The sequence below is a fragment of the Manis javanica genome, chromosome 4 (assembly GCF_040802235.1).
Source record: "Manis javanica isolate MJ-LG chromosome 4, MJ_LKY, whole genome shotgun sequence".
In the NCBI taxonomy this organism is placed as follows: Eukaryota; Metazoa; Chordata; class Mammalia; order Pholidota; family Manidae; genus Manis; species Manis javanica.
The window spans coordinates 117786701-117806356 of NC_133159.1; the positions used below are offsets into that span (position 1 = coordinate 117786701).

At 54.0% G+C, this 19656-nt stretch overlaps 1 protein-coding gene and 1 long non-coding RNA gene across 4 annotated transcripts in view; one reads left to right on the forward strand and one right to left on the reverse strand.

Annotated features, from left to right (window-relative positions):
* Positions 1–12453, reverse strand: part of LRRC75A (leucine rich repeat containing 75A) — a 40895-nt gene extending 28442 nt beyond the window's left edge. For 2 of the 3 annotated variants that reach the window (XM_037013265.2, XM_037013260.2), the window contains exon 1: positions 12022–12453. In XM_037013265.2, the coding sequence (XP_036869160.1) occupies positions 12022–12267 (246 nt within the window). In that variant the 5' untranslated portion in view covers positions 12268–12453. The remainder of the gene's footprint in view (positions 1–12021) is intronic. The other variant, XM_037013271.2, reaches the window with a different exon arrangement.
* Positions 12454–12592: 139 nt separating this feature from the next.
* LOC108384531 (uncharacterized) lies at positions 12593–18269 on the forward strand. Its single transcript, XR_001850067.3, has 4 exons — positions 12593–12921; positions 13379–13488; positions 13833–14032; positions 17040–18269. It is a non-coding gene; the product is annotated as an uncharacterized lncRNA (long non-coding RNA).
* The last annotated feature ends 1387 nt before the right edge of the window (positions 18270–19656 follow it).

Sequence of the window (19656 nt, forward strand, 5' to 3'; positions counted from 1 at the left end):
CTGAAGGTAATGGTGAAGTGGTGGGGAAATGACTTAGAGGCTCCTCCTGGCTCCCTGATAACCTGCCTTCCAAGCAGGACAGACTGCACAGGAACAGCGCATTTCTGGAGCAAGAAGCTGAGGACTGAGGGTTGTCCCCTACCGTGAGGAAGTAGAAGGGATGGGAGCACCACAGACCCCCAGAAGCTTCTCGCTCTGTCTCTCCCAGCCACCAGCCCTTGGAAGACATGTGTATTAGGGTTCTCCAGGGAAACAGAAGTGACAGGGTGTGTGTGTGTGTGTGTGTTGTTTGTGCACGGTGATAGAGACAGACAGGCAGGTTTAAGGAACTGGCTCACATGACTGTGGGATGTAAAGCAGGTAGGGTGGGCCGGTGGGCAGGAGACCCCGGGAAGAGCTGATGTTGCAGTCTGTAGTCTGAAGGCATGCTGGAGGCAGAATCTTCCAATCTTTCTTCTCAAGGTCTTCAACTGATTGGAGCTGACTGGACAAGCCCCACCCATATTATAGAGGGTCAGCTGCTTTACCCAAAGTCCATTTAAATGCTGATCTCATCTAAATAATACCTTTGCAGCAATAACTAGACTTGCATTCAATGAAAACTAGGTACCATGGCCTAGCCAAGTTGCCACATAAAAGCAACCATCACTACAAACTGAGGGTCTTTACCACTTTAAATCTCTAGGTCACAGGCAAGGCCCAGGCAAAACCTCCAAGAATCTGGATGAGCAGAGATGAGTCACACTGGAGATGAGTCCAGCTCAAATCACGCTCGCTCCCACCTCCAGTCAGGAAGTGGTGTGGAGAGGAGGAAGCGATCCCCCAGGATCCGGGTCATGGCCCTGCCTCAGCTCTGTGCTCAGCCAGTTTCCCAAGATGTAAGGAACTGTGTGTCATTCTCTGAGCAGTGAGGAGGGCCGGGGCAGGCCCAGGAAATGAGGGCTTCCTAGCAGGAGCCTGGGCTGGGGGCATCTTCCCCATTGTCAGGCCCCGCTGCTCAGGCCCTCATTCTCCCCATAAATTTAAGGAACAGGGCCACAATCAGCAGCACCAAGAAGGAATCAGTGAGACTGAAAGGCAGCAAAGGCACGCAGGGCCTTTCCTTGGTTTCTGAGAGGTCACTGAGCTTGTCCACAGCTCCAGGGACCCTGGGAGGGATGGGGTGGAGGCAGGTGATGTGTATGGGCCTGGTGAAGGCTTGGAGCTCTCCGCCAGGGGCCCAGGCCTCTTTCCATCCCAGCACCCCTGGATTCTGCACCCAGGACTTGGTGCAGAAGACCTCTTCGCTCAAGCAGAGGGCTCGGGTGGAAGACTCCAGGAGGGCTCTGCTCCTCACCTACTCTCACATTCCCAGCTGCCTGCCTGGTTCCCTTGCGCTCCCTGACCAGCCTCTTGCCAGCTCTTCTAAAGCCATCCCAACACCACTCGGCCCTGCAGGCCTGCCCCCGCACCTCCCCTCAGAGTGCCTTTCCGGGTCCTTGCTCACACACCAGCCTCTCTATGAGATGTCTCATACCAAAAACATTTCTGTTATTCTTGTCCTGCCTGACTGGGCTGATTCTTGACCAGCAGGTGATTTCTGGAGAGACGGGGATTCTTGGAACAGGTGACTTGGAACCTTTTGCATCTGAGATTCCATATTCAAGAACTGTCTCTCTCTGTGCTCCTGATGGTCTCTGGGGTGATGGTTTCTGCCTGGAAACCCCATGAGCAGGGGCCTTGCCTAAAAGTGTTTTACCCCAAACTCCCCAACTCCAGAAGGACGTGGAAAGTGGAAAGCATAGGTCAGAGTTGAGAATAATAAACAGTCAGAAGACAGGCACATCCTAAGAAAAAAACTTACATTGAATGGAATGATTTCATCTGGAGACATGGAGGTTATTTACAGGAGATGGAAGCATCCAGACCTTACTTCCCTCAGAACTGGTAGGGGCGGGAATGTAAACAGTCTGGGAAGCTGGAGGGGAATTCCTGGATCCACAGGACACAGTGGGGCCAGGGCCTGTGGAAGTGCAGCAAGGAGGGCACCATAATGCCCCTTGCTTTCCCCCTGGTATCCCAACTGGGCCTGACTCCAGACCCATATCTTTGATTCTAATGCCCTTTAAGAGGCATTAGAGGTATAGTTGAGGCAGAATCTTCAAGAAGAAGATACCCAATTGCTTCAGCTTTGGGATTCATAAGGAAGAGAGTAAGGATCTGGCTTAGAGGCAGAAATCACATTCTTTCTGATATTTTACTGTTTCCTGCCTAGGTGATCTGGGAAGGCTATGTCTGAGGACATGAGTAGGGGAAGGGGTGAGGCTCTAGACTGGCCTCAACTGATAAAGCCTGAATGTCTGCATACTTTCACCAGGGTTGCCAAGTACTGCTGTGCAGGGCACGTACTGCGTACTGCACAAGGGCACCTGTGTGGACTGAACTCACAAAGCACTCTGGCTCTGCCAATCAGGGGGCCTCTTCTACTTCTCACAAAGAGGGCTGGGAGCTGCCCTAAACTCACTGAAAGAGACCAAGGTGATGGGGTGTCCTTGGGTCACCTAGATTCACTGATTGGCCTCCACATGTCCAAAGTCCCTGGTTTCCCTGGGCTGCCAGGAACAGAGGTGTGGCCAAGCCCTAAGGCGGGGGCAGTGAGCTCATGAAACATGCTCCTTATGAGAAGAGGGACCGCCTTGTCCATAGGTCATGGCCCCACTCTATGCTTCCTCCAGCATGAATTCATCATAGTCTGAGCCACGGCTCTCTCAACAGCTTACTTTTAAAAGCAAACTGTTTAAAAAGTGCCACTTAGAGAATGGGCTCAGGGGAACAAAACTCCCACTCTTGGGATCTCTGGAGGTCTTCCCATCCCCACGTCCTGCTCCTGCCAGCTCATGCAGCTCTGAGGGCACAGCCAGGGTGCCCCGCCATGTGTGGAGGCCCAGAGACCTGCCTTCATCCTGCCCCCAAGGATGGGACCCCAGCCACCTGCTCCAACTCAAGGAGAAAACATGGAGTTAACACTGGACAGACCCAGGCCTCACTTGCAGTGCTTCTCAGGGGGTCATTGGGTGGCACAGGGCCCCGGGAGGCAGGGACCTGGTGGTGTCAGTGCTGTGTGTCTCTGTGCAGACTGCAGCTCCTCTCGGGGCCCCTCTGTACCTCGGGAGGATGCCTCAGCTCTGTAGGCTTCTCACCAAAGGAACCACGGGAGCCCTTTCCCCCACTCCAGCTTCTCCAAGAAGGGAGAAGGGGCAGATGTGGCCCCTTGGGCCTCTCAGGACACTTGACCCTTCACCTTCCTGTCCTCTGGTGGCCAGGGCCCAGAACCACTGGCAGGAGTGAGCTGGCGAGACCACACTGTGCAGGAGGGGCCAGGAGCCAATTAAGGACCAGACGCCAGGCCAGCACCTGCTCCTGGGGGCCTAGAGCCCCTCCCACACTTCCTCCTCCACAGCCCTTGCTCGCTCTCCTTGCCCACATACTTAGTGAGAAAGTGATGGTCCCATGGGAGGGCACTAGGAACCCTTCGTAAGAGATCATAAACCAATCCCAACAACTGTCTCACAGTCACGCTGAGTACGTAGGATACTGGGCCTGAATTTTCAGTCCTTGGGCCCTGGCAGGTGCCAGGAAGGAGGACACCCCAAAGGCCAGGCCCAGGCAGGCGTCTTGGGGGGTCAGGGCTACAGTCAGGCTCTGTTAGTGGGTGTCGTCCTTGTCGGGACTGGCACGGCTGGCTCAGGACCCCCACATGCTGCAGAGGCAGGGAGGAATGCCTGCTCTGGCAGGTACAGGTCCCCAGGGCAGTGGTGTGGGCAGTTCCAGTCTGACCATTCCCAGGACTGAAAATCCGAAAGGCAGGTTTTGTTCCCAGCTGGGGTTCCTCTGGACCACAGAAGCCTGAACAGCCAGTTGACCAGCTCCTGCCCTCTGCCCCCAACCTTCACACGGTCTCACACGTGCGCAGCCTTACCAGGCCTGCACCCACGGCCCCCCAGGCTGGCTCTCAGAGGAGGCAGGGGCTGGCCCTGGGAGAGGCCCTCTGTGGACGGTGCTGCTGGTGTGCTGGGCCAGCAGGCTGCGGAATGGTGTGTGGGCTGGGCAGGTCATGTCCCGGGTGAGGTGGAGCCTCCTGGCCTCCCTCAGCACCAAGGGAGGGGGTCCTGTCCCACTTTTGCCCCTTTTGGTGGGGTCTGAGCCCAGAGCACTGGAGGCAGTGACTGCACGGGTGGAACTGAGGCCAGGAGTCAGGGCTCACAGGCTGTCATCTTCTCCAGCCATGTCCGGCTCCCTGTGGGTGGATGGTGAGCTGGAGTGTGAGGGCTTCCCATCTCCCCTTGGGGTCCCACCCCTTGCCTGCTGGCTCTCAATGGCACAGGGCTGTCTGCAAGCCTTCTTGGGCATCCTGTGGCTGGGGTGGGATGGTCCCGTGGGGAGAAGCAGCTGTGAGAAACGACGAGGGGGCCCAGAGAGAGCCGGTGCTCCCTGCCAGGCACTGGGATTCTCTGGGGAACCCTGGGCTGGGGCCTTTCAGGGCAGGTGAGGGGAAGTCCCAACTACTGGTGGGGACGGTTGGTTCCCTCTGGCTCCAAGGCCCAGTGTTTAGGAGCCCTGTGGGAGAGGAGGGGTTTGCAGAGAAGCCAGCATGTGGTGCCTGGTACCTACCTGTGAATGCCCCCACACTGCCACCCCTACAGCGCTCTGCCCAATCCGGTTTGTCTGCGTCTGTGGCCAAAGTCAATGGCAGAGCTGGAATCTGACTGGCTATGGCCGGCTCTACACTTACTCCCCACCCACCTCTAGCACCAGCTGCTAGCAGCAGCAGCAGCCAGGTAGCAGAAGGCACTGGGCAGGGTTCCTGCCCCGAGGACAAAGGCCCTCTGAGGCTCAGCCAGGGCTGGGAGATATGGGACTGTGGGCAGGACAGGGGCACCAAGGAGCACCGGGCTAGCCCCCAGAGAAGGGCGCCTCAGGGTAGTGGGGTCAGTGGCAGGTGTGACAGGGGCGCAGGCAGCCTCTATGGGGGCAAACAGGGAGGAGGGGTTCCTTGATGAGTCACTTGCACAGCAGGTCCCAGCAGAGCCTGTTGGAGGCTAGAGACAGGCCTCCTTCTCCCTGACAGCCTGGGTGAAGGCGCTCACAGGACAACGTGGGCCTCTGCTCATGTACTGGAGCCTGGAGCCATGTGAAAGTTTCCCAGTCTCTTGCTCTGGCCTCTGCCCCTGACACTATGACTGCCTCCTCATCAGCTGAGGCAGGTTGGCAAGGAATGTGGTCAGCACGATGGGCCTGCCTCTGCAGAGGCTGGTGTGCAGGTCAGCCCTGGGGTCTGCTCCCCTCTAGAAGCCCCTCTCGGTGTCTAGCTCTTGCACTGGCTGGGAACAAGGGCATGACCTCAGGCACGAATGTGAATCCAGCTCAGGGCCTGGAAGAAAGAACCGACCACATGTGGGAATGAATGTGTCTTCCTGGAGGCACAGGAGCCCAGGGACCCTGAGTAGGGGTGGGGACCCTCGGTGGTCACCTCAATTACACATCCTTTCATTTTTTAGGTGGGGAAACAGGCAGAGAGGGGAAGGGCTGGGCATTTCAGGGTCTGGGGTGGTTTCCAGTGAAGGCAGCCACTGCCCTAGAGCCCTTTCTTACTTTTGCTCATCTGCATTTTCTCATTTTCCTACAATGATTAGACACTGCTTTGACGTTTAAAAAACCCCACCATTTTCTGCTTTAGGCAATATTCTGCCAACCTCACAAGATTATTTAAGGAGCAAAATAAAACAAGAAAATGCTTTATGGGTGAGAAAGCAATGTGCAGACAGGATGGGTGTCTCCAATACCTGCCCTCCCCTGCCAAGGTGCCGGGCCACCAGCCAGACAACTAAAATGAGCTGGGACCCCTTTCTTGACCACTCTGCCACTTCCTAGTTCTCACAGGTCCCACAGCCCTGCCTTCCTGCCATGGAGGCTGGGGGCTGCAGAGGGAGGCTGGCCAAGATTGGCCATAACTGACAAGAGAGAAAGAGTCTGCTTCCCAGCCAGGGAACCGGAGAGACACTGAGAAGCACAGACACAAAGAGAAGCCCCAGGAAGCCGGAGCGGGAGAGGCAGAGCCCTGTGCAAGGAGATGGAGGATGCAGCAGGGCGGGGCCTGCTTTGCAGGTACCTGGCCCTCAGACCCAAAGCCCCAGGCGAGGCCCCCTCTGCAGGCATACATATTCTGACACCCAACTCTCAGCCGGACTCCTGCATCGCTCCCTGTTAAGACAAAGTTAGAAACATCAAAATGCCACATCCCTTTGAGCAGCAGCCCTCGACAAAACTCCATATGGCTGCAGCCCCCAGGAGTTTGAACTAATAAAAGTTTAAAAAAAAAAAGGCTGGGAAATGCTCCAGAGAGCCACGTGGGCACTGCTCAGGGCCAGCGTGGGAGTGGGGGAGAAGACTGGGCGCTGTCACGGCCCTGCCCCTGCTCGGGTGCCAAGGTCGCTGCTCATCAGTCATCTTTCAGGGACAGTGAGCCCAAGGTACAGCAGCTGGGCCTGCAGTTTCAGACACTGGGCCCCTCTCCCAGTCCTCCAGGTTCTGCTGGTGGGAGAGGGCATGACACAGGCAGAGGGGCCAGTGGATGGAGTGTAAGAGTGCGCCTGGCTCTTGATTCTTCTCATCGTTCTCCCACAGAGCTGAGCTTAGAGGGAAGCGAGGCAGGTGGCTGGCTGAGATCCCCACTTTGGGGAAGGGACCTCCTCAGATGTTGACCCCACCTCTTGAGCACCCTGATGGGGAAACCAGAAAAAGACCCAATCGCCTGGATAACCCTTCTGCAAGGTGGCTCTCACCTGTGTGAGGTGTGTGGGGTGCAGGAGGCATGGAAACCCTGAGAATGGGGGGAGTGCCAGTACTGACTCCACAGGTTACTGGAAGGATGGCCTGGGCCTGCTGGCTGCTGAGAGAACTGCTGGGAGAGTGGGTGTGGGAAGTATATGAGGAGGGATTTCAAATTCATTTGATAAGGATTTCCTAAAAACCTCCTGCACCTCTGCCCCAGGAAAGTGACCACCAAGGGAGATGCCATGACCTTGGGGGAAGGGGCAGGGGTGCACCAAGTTGGGGTGTCCCTGGACAGCCCTAGAGGATTTTAGGAGCTCTGAGGAGAGAGAGCAAAGCTGTTTCTGCTCACCTCTGCAGAGGCAGGAGTTTGTTCCAGAAAGAAGGCCCTCGCCCCACCAGAGTCAGGATAGCTGGCCCAGTCCCAGGCCCTGCGGTCATGCCTAGCCCTACAGGGGCTGCCCTAACCCTGGCCTTGGAAACCTGCAGGACCTGGCATAAGATCCCTTCTGCATCTTTACCCTGGAAATGCCTGCACCCAGACCATGCAAAAAGCGGCAGATTTTTAAAAGGCTGGTTTTTCCCTGTGGATGGAATGAACATGATTCAGCACAAGCAGTCCAGGACCGTGGAGGCCAGGCTCCTGCAGGCTCACTGCCTTCCTGCCACTCGGCAAGGGCCCCAGACGGCACCCACAGGAGGGGATCTCCGAGGTGCCCATGGAGGCCGGGCGCCGTGCCACTCCTCTCTCCAAGAACACCACCACCTGGCAAGCTGCCAGGAACAGCCAAGCCCATGGACATCGTTCCCAGGAATCCAGTCACGTGGAAAGCAAAGTGCCAGCTCTCGAGGCCATGCTAACACACCTGATAAATGAGCCTCCAGTGCCATGTGGCTCTCTGAGGTGGTGGTGTGATGAGGTCTCTACCCTCAGCAACCTTTGACAGTCTGACAACAAACAGACATCAGGGGAAAAACCACATACCAGATGATTAAATGTGTAAAACCCAGGCAGGACCTATAATGCAATTGGATATCAGAGGCATGGGCTGACATGGCCCAGGATGGTGGCCTTGGAAAGGTAAGGAGCATTCCAGGTTGAGGAAGAACAGATCAAGGCCAAGGGTGGTGTCTGGCTGCCTTCTAACATACTTGCCTAAGAGATTTTCTTAGGTGGGAAGTCAGAAGAAAAAAGCAACCTTCAAAGGCCCTTATACTCATCTCTCTGTCTCCAGGTAGGAAAGACCACTCAGTCTCTGGGTCCCCAGGAGCCTCCAAAGCCTGTCCCGTGTCCAGCCACACTAAGTCCCTGGGGCCTCTCTCTCTGCATTTGCTGATGTGGTTGATGCTCTCAGGTGGAGCATAACGCCAGTGCTGCCACCTGACTGCAGAGGCTGAAGCAGGAGCCCATGTCCAGGCTGCACTGCTGCAGGGGATGGCCCAGCTAACACTGGGCTGGCTGTGCCAACAGGGCTGTGCCACGGTCGGGCAGTACACCAGCCCAGTCACACACTCTGTCTGGGAAAGCAGAGAGGCTGGTGAACACGAGGAGGGGGACACTTCAGCTTGGTGTATCCCCAAGAAACAGGTATCTTATTCTGGTGCTCCATGAAGCTGGCCGACAACCCAGTCTAGATTTTGGGGAACTCAGAGAAACTTGTGGGCTGAAGGGATGATACCCTGCCCTCCAAGTACTCTGGCACTTGCCCTCTCTCCATGACCAAAGGTCACTTTCTCCCCAGGGCTCCTTAAAGATGGCAAACCTGAGTCCAAGATTAGGGAGAGACATCTGGAGAAGGGTGAGGCTTACAGGAATGGGGCCTGGGGAAGCGGAGAGGAGTGACTTCTATCAGCAGCTGGCTTATTTTATGCCCATGAACACTGGCTCCGATCACTTTTGAACTTGCAGTGAGCTTTTGATCTGGACTGAGCCGGGGTAGGCAGACAGAATCTAAAAACTCCTTGGGCCTGTACTGAGAAAGGTCATCAAGACCCTGCCAGTAGCCTAGCCAGACCCAAAGTAGGGGAGATTCTCTTGTTTTTTATCATCATCACCATGAGAAGGTGTCTTGAATTGTAGGGCCAATGCAATGTCATACACTTTGTAGCATTTGCTCTGCTTAGCACCAGATCCCCTTTGGGAAGTCTGGAAACACAACTCAGAGAGGTTATCTGCTGGGTCCAAGGTCGAAGCAGACAGAGGGCCAGAAGGCATGACGCCCTAGCTGACCCTCAGCTTCAGGCTCTTCTGACTTTATACTATACCTAAAGGGACAGAGATTGTTCTCTGCTCCTTCAAGGCAGCTTCCTGGCCTCCTGCCTGCACCCCTGGCCACAGCTCAGGATTGTTAACATTAAGCAAGCCTCCTGATACCTCTCCAGCAAGTGACAAGCACAGACAGGCTGGAGAGTCTCCAATCAGGGAAACCACCCCCCAAACCACAGAAAGAGGAGCATTCAGAAGTGGCATCAGCAGCTACCATGAATTGTCACACGTGGTCCTGGGGTCCCTGTTTCCATATCTTGAGCCTGTGGCAAGTCACATAACAGGGGGCAGGCAAAACAGACTAGAACATAATCTGAACTTAAGAGTCTATGAAGCCTCTGAAATTCTTGCAAGATTATGTATGTTGGTGCATTTGTCTGCAAATAGTGTCTTTCAGGGCCTCAAAAAGCTCAAGGGCTTGGGGAAGTTAAAAACCTCTGGGACTAAAACTCTGCTCCCCTCCAACCCTGGGGCTCTGGGTATTCACAAACTTGCAGCTGGAGAAAGTACAGTGCAGTGGGGGCGGCTGTTACTGTCCTGGCTGCGGCAACTGCCCACTTGTCCTGTGCATCGATGCCCACCCTGTGGTCCGGCACAACATCCGAGCAGGACTGAGTACCCTGAGCTCCGTATATAGGCCGCTGTCTTTGCCTTTGCGCTACTAAAGAAGCTCTCCCTGGCCTGACAAGCCCCTGTCCCCACCCCCTGAAGCCCTTGGTGTTTTCTGTCTCTCAGTGACTGCTCATTCTCTTTCTGAACATCACCACCTCCAGACTAGAGGAGGAAACCAGAAAGGAAAACACAGTTTGGGAGAAAGAGTCAGTTCAGTGCACAGCACAGACCCAGTGTAACATTCCTCTATACAGTCTCAGGGTCCTAGAAAAAAATGCCTCGCAGTTTCTCATGGACATTTGGACATCCAGTGTTCCCCTCCCACACTGCTCAGAGCCTGTGACATTTCCTTGAGGGGCTCTGATCTGTGAGTTCCAGGCAACAGGGCAGCCAGCTCTCCAGGCCTCTTGGGCAGGCCCATCGCTGGCTCTGGAGAGGCTCACAGACCTCACACACAAGCCAGAGGTCAAAGGAGCTGGATGTCAGGTTATTCAGAGGCTTTCACAGAAAGGGGAAAGTGATTAATCCCATCCTGCCCCCATCAGACCTCTGGGTCCTGTCACTAAGAAGGGTATCAGGACACCAAGAAAACCAAAACTTTTCAGGAAATGCTCCCCATCTCAAGGACCCTGTGAGGCCACAGGAACTTATCTATTCTCCAAAACTTAAGGAGAAGGAACTTATCTATTCTCCAAAACTTCAAGAAGTGTAATCACACTCAGGCTCTGAGGGATGGGAGGAGGGAGTCCAAGGTGTCTGCCTCCTCCCAACTGGCCCTAGAGAATGCTGGCTTTGTCCTTTTACATTCCAAGAAGGGCTTGTCTTGAACCCCTTACCCATCAGCCCCCTCCACTCTTCTATAGCCCCGGAAGCACAGTGCTGGGGGAATAGCATGTGATCAGCGAGACCTTCTTACTGTCTTCTGTGCAAATGGCATATGACGGTCTGGAAAACCCATTATTCTGTTTGAAAGCAAAAGAATCTCCATAGAGGCCATACACTGGTGTCCAGTTTTTGAAAGACAAAGAAATACACATTGCTAAAGTTATGTGTAATGTCATCTTTCTTTGACGATTCAATTCAGAGAAGAAACCTGGGGTCTTGCAGCATATTAGGCATCATTCTGGATGTTTGGAAAAGCGGAGGCAAGAGCAGAAGCCAGGAGTCTTCCCAAGCACCAAAGTCTCTGCTTCCCTCACTCTGAGCAGCACAACCTTTGGTAACACACCCCGGGGTACCAGCACACCAGATATAAAGGGTGGTGGGGTGTGCTGCAGAATCCAGGAGTGAAGATGGTGTCTGATCAGATTTCGGAAGTTCCTCCCAGGAAAATGCTCCTAGAGCTTCTTTCATCAGTGTTGGGAAAACTTTAGAAAGGCCACCTGGGATGCCCCCTCCCCCATCCAGATGAATGGGGTCAATCTAGCAAGAATAAGGGGTTTGGACTCTGCTACCAGCTCAAAGCCAGCGAAGACAACCTATTTGGCCATGCAGGAGATGTGCCTTTCTGCCTCTCTCCCACTCAACGAAATCATGGAACAAACAAATCACCCCCTCCCTCAAAAGAAAGTGAGGAAGGAAAACAAGCCAAAGCCAGGTGGATGACAGCACCGGCTCCAGGGCAGCACCAAAGCAGAGGGACTGGTCAGATCTGCAAAGAACAGGCCCAGGGCAGAGTGCCTGGCAGACTCCTGAAGTTCCTGCCAGAATAGTCACACAGAAAACCAAATCCAGCCCCCCTCTCCCCTCTCCTCTCTCCCCTCTCCACTGTTCAGCGGAGGCTCATGGCTGAGCACCTGTCAAAGTTAGTCATGGGAGATAAACACTGTCTCCCACCCGAACTACAATCCAGGATGCCTCTCAGGTGGGCAAACGGCCTAGGGACTAGCAGCTCACCAGCCCCAGGGCTGTGCCCTTGGACTACCCCAGGGAAGCCGACAACTGCGCATTCCTTGAGGACCCCTTGGCAGGGGGTGACTATCAGTGGGTAGTGGGTAGAAAGGAAGAAAGGCACCCTGGCCCAGACCAGGCATCCCTCCCCGCATTCCCTCCCACCAACCATCCCCGGGGCCAGCCTCCTCTGCCTGCAGAGGAAAGAAGCGGGGGTCATTATTCTGACAGGTCCCCCTCGGCTGGGCCTCACCCGGCCAGCCTTCCTCCGCCCTGCCCTGAGGCCTCAAATTCAGCGGGAGCCCAGGCACCTGCTCCAGACCCGCTACGGCCCCGCGAGAGGGGACCCTGGGCGGTGCCCCTCCGCGCCCGCGGGCCTCCTCGGGAAGGGGCGGGGCGCTCCCCGGGCCGGCGCGCCCCCCGCGCCCCCTACCCGCGCTCACCTGGCGCAGGTGCTGCAGCAGCGTCCCCGCCTCCTCCCGCCGGCCCTGGCGCACCATCCGCAGCAGCTCCTGGACCATGCCGACGCGCCGGTGGTAGGGGGGCAGCCCCGCGCCCGCGCGCCCCGCCTTGTCCCCGGCGCGCAGCAGCAGAGACGCCCAGAAGTCGGGCCGTTCGCGGCGGGGGCCGGGCGCCGCGCCGGGGCTGGCTCTCTCCGCCAGGCTGCCCTTGGTCTGCCGGGTGCCCATGCCGCCGCCGCCCGCCCGCACGGTCCGCGCGGGGCCGTGATGCCGCGTGCCCGGCCGGCTGCCCGCCCCTCGGCCGCCCGGGCGCGCCCGCCTCCCGGGCTGCAACTTTGGGGGAACTGTTGCGCGCGGGCGGCACGGGGCGGGGGCGAGCGGCTGCCCGCGCTCCCTCGCCCCGCCCTCCGCGCTCCCCGGGCGCGCTCCCCGGGCGCTCGCCGCCTGCCGGCCGGCCCCGCCCCGCCCCGCCCCCGGCTCCCGCCCCCCCGGCGCGCCCGCTCCCGCCCCTGCGCCCGCGCAGCCGCGCGCCTCCACTCCCCTCCCGCCTCCCCGTGCCCTCCCCTCCGCTCCCTCCCCTTCCTCCGCCCTCCCGCCCCTCGCCCGGCCTTGGGGGCTGCCGGCTCCCCCTCCTGGCGTCGCACCGGCCCCGCGCCCCCTGCCGGCCGCCGTGCTGCGTTTTCCAGGGCCTGGGGCGCCGAGCCGACAGGAAGGGCAGGCCCCAGGGACCCTCACTCTTGGTCCCCACCAGGTTCCCCAGATGCTTCTACGACCGTGCGAGCGAGGGTCAGGCCCCCGAGCATTGCAGGCAGGCGGCCGTCCGCCGGCGAGATGGGGAGACTTTGGAGTGTGTGTCTTAGCTCTGGAGTCGGGTTTCTCATGGTGGGTTCCGCTGAGCGTCAGCGCCTAAATCATCTGAGGCGCTGGTTAAAAATGCAGGCCCCTGGACTCGTTCCAGACCCACTGAAGGAGAAACTCCGCGATGGGGCCCGTGGACCTGCATTTTTAGCCAGCCTCTTGGCTGATTCTGAGGTACACCTTTGATACTTGGCCTGCCTGGGGCGGGTGGGGGAGGTGATGGTTGGTGCATGAACTCGAAAACCATGCGCAGGGGTGTGGTGTGCGTGCCCTCTTTTGGAGAGTCCATGTGCTGCTTCCCTCAGTCTCTCGAAGGGCCTGGACCATCCAGGGCTAATAACCACCGACTTCTCTTGTTCTCACCCACACCTCTGGAGAAGGTTCCTCGGGGTCGTCTGGTACCAAAAAGCAGAGGCATGTCTGCAAGTAGACCCAACTGCCTGCTCCTACTGACCCCTCCCTCCCCTGCCACCTCTGTCAGGTCCAGCCCTCCGGGGGCTGATGGAACTTGCAAAGCCCACCAGGGCCCTGCCTGAGAGAAGGCAAAGACATCTGGGGGACCTTCCCTGTAACAGACTGAAGACTACCCCGGTAAGCTGGGGGGCTGCCCTGGTCTCAGCCACGGGGCTGCAGGAGGGGCAGCAGTTCTGTGCGCTTGCATCTGACCAGGCCCTGGACGCTGCTTTAGAGGGAAGGGACAGTGGCGGGCTGTAGGAGCAGAAGAGCCGGATCCCAATCATAGAGCCCACCCTGTGCTGAGCGCCCAGCATCAGGCAGACAGTAAATCCTCAGTGACTTCCTCTCATGTCGGGATAACTGTCAAGAACTGGCAAGAGTACAATGAGCGGGACACAGAAACTCCAAGCAGAGTGCAGGTGCTCTGCAAGGCTCAGCTCCATTTCCTCGCCTGTGAGCAAGCACTGGTCTTCCCATAGGTGTGTGGCCGTCAGCCCCGAGAACCTGGAGTGCGAGGCACTGTGCCTCCCCCACTCTCAAATGCTCATCTCTGCCAGTGGAGAAGTCTTCTGTGAGCTGGCTTCATGGGGCTTAGAGCAACACCTTCCAAACTTGTCTGGGCCCTCTGTGTGAAGAACACACCTGTTGGCATCTCCAAGGAGCTCAGGCTGGGAAACAGGTTGGTACCTCTCATCCCCTACCTGCAGGACCACTTGGCAGAGAGGCCACCAGGAAACTTGCTGACCAGATCCCTCCCCAAGGACACTGGCTCCACCACCTGGAGGCTGACTACAACCTGAGCTGGCAGGTTGGCCTTGTGAGGGTGTGTACACAGGTTGGGGCCTTTTGCCAGTTCAGTGCAAGAAGGCCTAGGCCAGACGCACCTGGGTCATCATCTTTCCTCTTCTTCAGGGACAGATCCCAGCCTGCTTCTCCTTGCTCTTAATGTTTTTTTTTTTTCAACTTTCCCCTGTTTTCTGGCTTGTTCTCCTCAGTATATAATCTGCTCAGATCTCTTCCATCAACTTAGAAAGACAGCTTTCATTTGCCCCTATCCCCCCTGGTCAACAATGCCCCACCTCTCTCTTTCCTTTTCAGATAAGGTTTTTGGAAATACACTTATTGTCACAACTTTTTTTCCCTCCATTCATTCCTCAGCTACTCCAGTTTGGCTTCTGGCCACACCACATCATTGAAATGTCTTGCCAGTGACCTAGTTGCTAAATTCAGTGGCCGCTTTCAGTCGTCATCTTATTTGATTTTTAAGCAGTATCTGATCAAGCTGCTTACTCTGTTTTGATTGAAACTTGACTCCCTTGCCTTATAGGGATCTACTCTCCCCCAGATTTCTTTCTCAGGTTCTCTGGGGGCTCTGCTTTTCTTAGGCCCATCCTTTATCTGTTGTTGGTATTACCCAGGGTATGTCCTAGACCTCCTCTTAGGCCATTATTTATACTCATGGCTTTACCTGCCACACACACACACACAGATGACTCCATGTCTCTCTTCCCAACTCATAAGCTAATGAGTTAGCCTGTCACTGATTCACGGATGCTGGGAGAAGACATGAGACTTCTGGGCCAGAGGCATGACTCTGTTACTCGGGCACACACAGCACACGGCATGAGCTGAACATATCTGGGCATGCTGGGACCAGATGGAGCTCCACATGCCCCAGGTTTGCATCACGGCTGAGGAACACTGAGTCAGAATCTACTGCTTATATAGGAAGCAGCGAGAGAGCCTGGGGGGAAACAGTGCCTCATCCCTCAAGGTTGCTGGCTACAAAGACAACCCTGCATCCAAGTGTACAGGGCACACAGCAGGATGTGAAGGAGGGCAAGACCCACGGAGAGTTATCGCTTCCAGTAGTGGGCACTTCCAACTCAACAAATGAGCACATCCTCTTCCAAACCTTGTTCCCACCCCTCCTGCTCTGGTCTCTGCTTTTCATTAGCAACATAGGCCAGAAACCCTAGAGTCATGGTGCACCCTGGTCAGTCTCAGTGTCTGCATCTGGCCAGCCAGGTCCTGTTAATGACGCTAAGGACTGCAGCTCCCATTTGTGCATATTCTCTGTTTGCTTGATCTGCTGCTGTGTCCTATGCTATTTCATCCTTTCAACAGCAGTGAGGTCCATTTTATTATTGTCTTGATTGCACAGGTGAGGAAATGGAATCTTAGATTGAGTGACTTGCTCAAGGTCACACAGATAGTGAGGGACAGAGCTGGGATTCACACTTAGGTCTATCTGACTTGAGAGCTTATTTTTTGAATATAACTGTATATCATTGGTCTAGCTGTTTAAATATTACATCCTGCAGCCACTGCCTTGTTGAGGATCCATCATTTTCACCTCAATTACTGGATTATGGTGGCCCTCTTTCTAAATTGTCTCCCCACCTTTAGTCTCGCCTATTCTAATGTGTCTTCTATGGAGCAGTTGGAGTGATCATGGTAAAAGGGAACACACACACACACACACACACACACACACACACACTCTCTCTCTCTCTCTCTCTTCCCACCCACTGTGATCCCTGTAACTTTCAGTCCAAACTTCTTAACATGGCATTGGTGTCCCCTGGGTGCTACACTGTCCTCATGTCCTTCAGTATCATCCCATATTACCCCTCTCACAAGGTGCCATAATTTGTGCCTTTGCACATACTGCATCATCTTCCTGGGATGTCCGTCTCCTCTTTAACAGATGCCTAGTCATCCCTTAAGACTTGGTTATGTGTCACCTCCCTCGGGAAGCCTTGCCTGACTGCTGCCCATGCCCTCCTCTGTGTGACTATACATATGATGATATGTTATGATACCTCTTTTTGCAGAGGAAGAAGCTGAAGTTTAGAGAAAGTAAAGAATTTAGCTAATGCCTCCTTGCTAGTAATTGGAGAGCTGGAATTCAAAACCAAGTCTGCAGTGCTTTAGAGGATAACAGTGCTCAATCTGTATTTTAAAAATGTTTGTTTGAAATGTTGTTGTCTTCCCATGGCTGCTGTTTGAGTATGAGAGAGGGTCTGGGCAGGGGGTCGCAGAGAGGAAGGCCCAGAGGCTGGAGGCCCCGGGAAGGCAGGTGGGAGTTGATGAGCCTCTGGCAGGGCCCAGGCAGGCTCAGGCACCAGCTCTGGGAGGACAAGGAGGAAAGATGCAAATAGGTTTGCAGGTGGGGAGATGTCAGAGGAGTTCTTGCCTAACGGTCTTATTTTTTTTTCCAGTGATGGGGGCACGTGCTTGTGGAGAGGGGCCACAGTGGGTGGCAGCTGAGAAGACAAGCAGGAGGGGAGGCCAGGCAGGCGGGGGCAGCCTGGCACAGAGAACCTCTGGGAGTCAGGAGCTCTGAGTGGTGCATGAGTCCAAGAGATTTGCCCCAGGAGCTCCTGGCTGCTCCAGAGCCAGAGTCAAGAAGTGAGGGGTTAGATTGCCTGGTGTTGGGGCTTCTCAGGCATCTAGGTGACAGGAGGCCCTGGAATCCTGTCAGGGAAAGAGGGAACACCAGCAGTCCAGGAGGGGGCAAAACATACTTCAACCAGCGATTCTCAAACTTGAGCAGGCATCAGAGTGCCCTGGAGGGCTGGTTAGAGCACCCGGCTGAGCCATCCTCACTGCCCCGGGGCCCGCGCATTTCCAGTGAGTTTTCAGCTCTTCTGACACCTGCTGCCTTCTTTTTTGACTTTTAGGTAAATGCACCAGGCAGGTCCATGAATGATGACATGTACCTGGATTGTGAAGCCCTCTATTTTTGTCTTAAAGTCTGCCAGTACAAGCAGCCCACCTGTGTGACATCCCCAACGTCTCAGATGTCAGACCACCTCTTCTCAAAAACCTCAAAGCCCAGGACACCTTTCCTAGGCCTCGGGCAGAGGATGCTTTCAGGTGGTCAGGAAAGCAGAGAGAGAAATGGCCTCTGAGGAGAAGAGCCAGCAGAGGTGCAGGACCACCAGCCTCCAGGTCCCCCGAGTCCCAGGCTCTCTCCTTGCAAACAGAACTCCACAAGGATGTGTCCTGGGGTCCATCACCTGGAGCCACTGAGAACCGTGGACAGGCTGACTTCACGCTTTTCCCCTCTTCTCTTCATTGCCCATGCAGTTTGCTCTAATTTAGTTATTTAGTCAGTTGTGTAATAATGCCTGTGAGCTCATCATCCAAAACAAAGCCAAGCCAGGCCAGACCCATGCCAATTACTGACATTTCATCCATTGCCCCCATCCCTGAATCCTGTGCTCACTATTCCATGCTTTTCTCTATATTATTTAAATATTTCTTTATATAATGGAGAATTCCAAATATACACAAAGTTAGAGACTGGTATAGTGAACCCACATGTCCTCATTATCTTGATTTTAACTTTTCAGATGCCCGATCTTGTTTTATTCATTTCCTCTATTTCCACATTTTCTGATAGTCATACTGCATTTGTATGTGTTCCCAAAGGGTATCTAGTTTTCATTTTGGTTGTTCAACTTTATCAGAGGGTGTCTTGCTCTCTCTACTTTTCTTCAGGGCTACTATGGTCACTTAATACTGTGTTGGTCAGAATCATCCTTGTTTCTGCCTGTCACTGTGGCTCATTCATTTTGATGGTGTGTAATAGTCCACTGTGTGAACGTACCTTCGTTTATTCTCCACTCTCCCACTCATGACCATTCGTGCTGTTTCTAGCCTTTTGCTAGCGTGCACTTACGAATATTCTTATATGTTCTTGTCATGTACCTGGTGTGCCTCTAGGAGTGGAATTGTTCACTTTGGGATTAATGCTGGACTGGTATCCAATTCTCTCCAGTGCTGGTTATTGATAGCTTATTAATTTTTCCCAATTCCTTTGCCAATTAAAATGGAATCTCACTGGGGCCTTAATATGCATTTCTTTGGGAGTTTTTAATACAATAAAAACTGAAACAAATATGCATTTCCTCAATAACTGGTGTCTTCTCTTGGGCTGTCATAACAAAATAGCATAGACTAGGTTTGGACATGCTTGGGACCTGTCACCCCTTCCTTCTTTCCTATTTCTCCCCTTTGGAATGGGAGTGTCTCTTCTAAGACACCCAGTCTATGGCATTTGCATGACATCCACAGTGATGAGAGGTAGTGAGAAGCTCTAGGGTTAGGAGCCAGGGCTTGAATTACACAGGCTTGGTTCTAACGTCCCATGCAAACACTTATCAGCTGTATAACCTTGGGCAGGTGGTTTAACTTCTCTGGGCTTTGGTCACCTCATCTGTAAAATATGAATTATGATTGTACCCGCCTTTCAGTGTTGCTGTAAGGACAAAATGAGATGGTGTGTGTCACTGCTTTACACAATACCTAACCTATACTACTTCACAAATGGCAGAAGGCAGAAGCAGACAGAAACTTAAATAGATAGCCACAAAGACAGCCTGGTTAAAAAATGGGCAAAGGACTTGAATAAACATTTCTCCAAAGAAGATATATGAACAGCCAGTGAAAACAGTTCAACATCCCTACCTGGAAAATGCAAATCAAAACCATGAGACACCACTTAATGAGCATTAGGATGACTGCTATCAAAAACAGAAGCAAAAGCAGAAAATATCAAATGTCAGGGAGAATGTGGAGGAATTGGAACCCTTGTGCATGTTGGTCAGATTGTAAAATGGTGCAGCTTCTGTGGAAAACAGTATGGCGGTTCCTTAAAAAAATTAAAACTAGGACTATCATATGACCCAGGGATTCCAGTCCTAGGTATACACCCCAAAGAATTAAAAGCAGGACTCAAACAGATATTTGTACAACCACATCCATGGCAGCATTATTCATAATAGTCCAAAGGTCAAAGCAACCCAGATGTCCAACGATGGATGAAGGCATAAACAGAATGTGGTATACGCACACAATGAAATATTATTTAACCTTAAAAAGAAATTCTGGCACGTGCTGAAACATGGACAATTACTGAGGGTATTGTGCTGAGTGAAACAAAACAGACACAAAAGACTGATTCCACTCATCTGAGGTCCCTAGAGCATCAGATTCATAGAGACCGAAGTCAGAATGGTGGTTGCTGGGGGCTGAAGGAGGACAGAATGGGGAGGTAGTGTTTTTTTTTTAATGGTGTATAGTTGACATTATATAATAACAGTTTCAGGTGTACAACATAGTGACTCAACATTTATATACATTAAAAAATGCTCACCATGATAAGTGTGTTACCATATGTCAACAGACCGTTATGACAGTATTATTGACTATATTCCCTGTGCTGTCCCATTCATCCCTGTGACTTATGTATTTTATAACTGGAAGTTTGTACCTCTTAACCCCCTTCCCCAT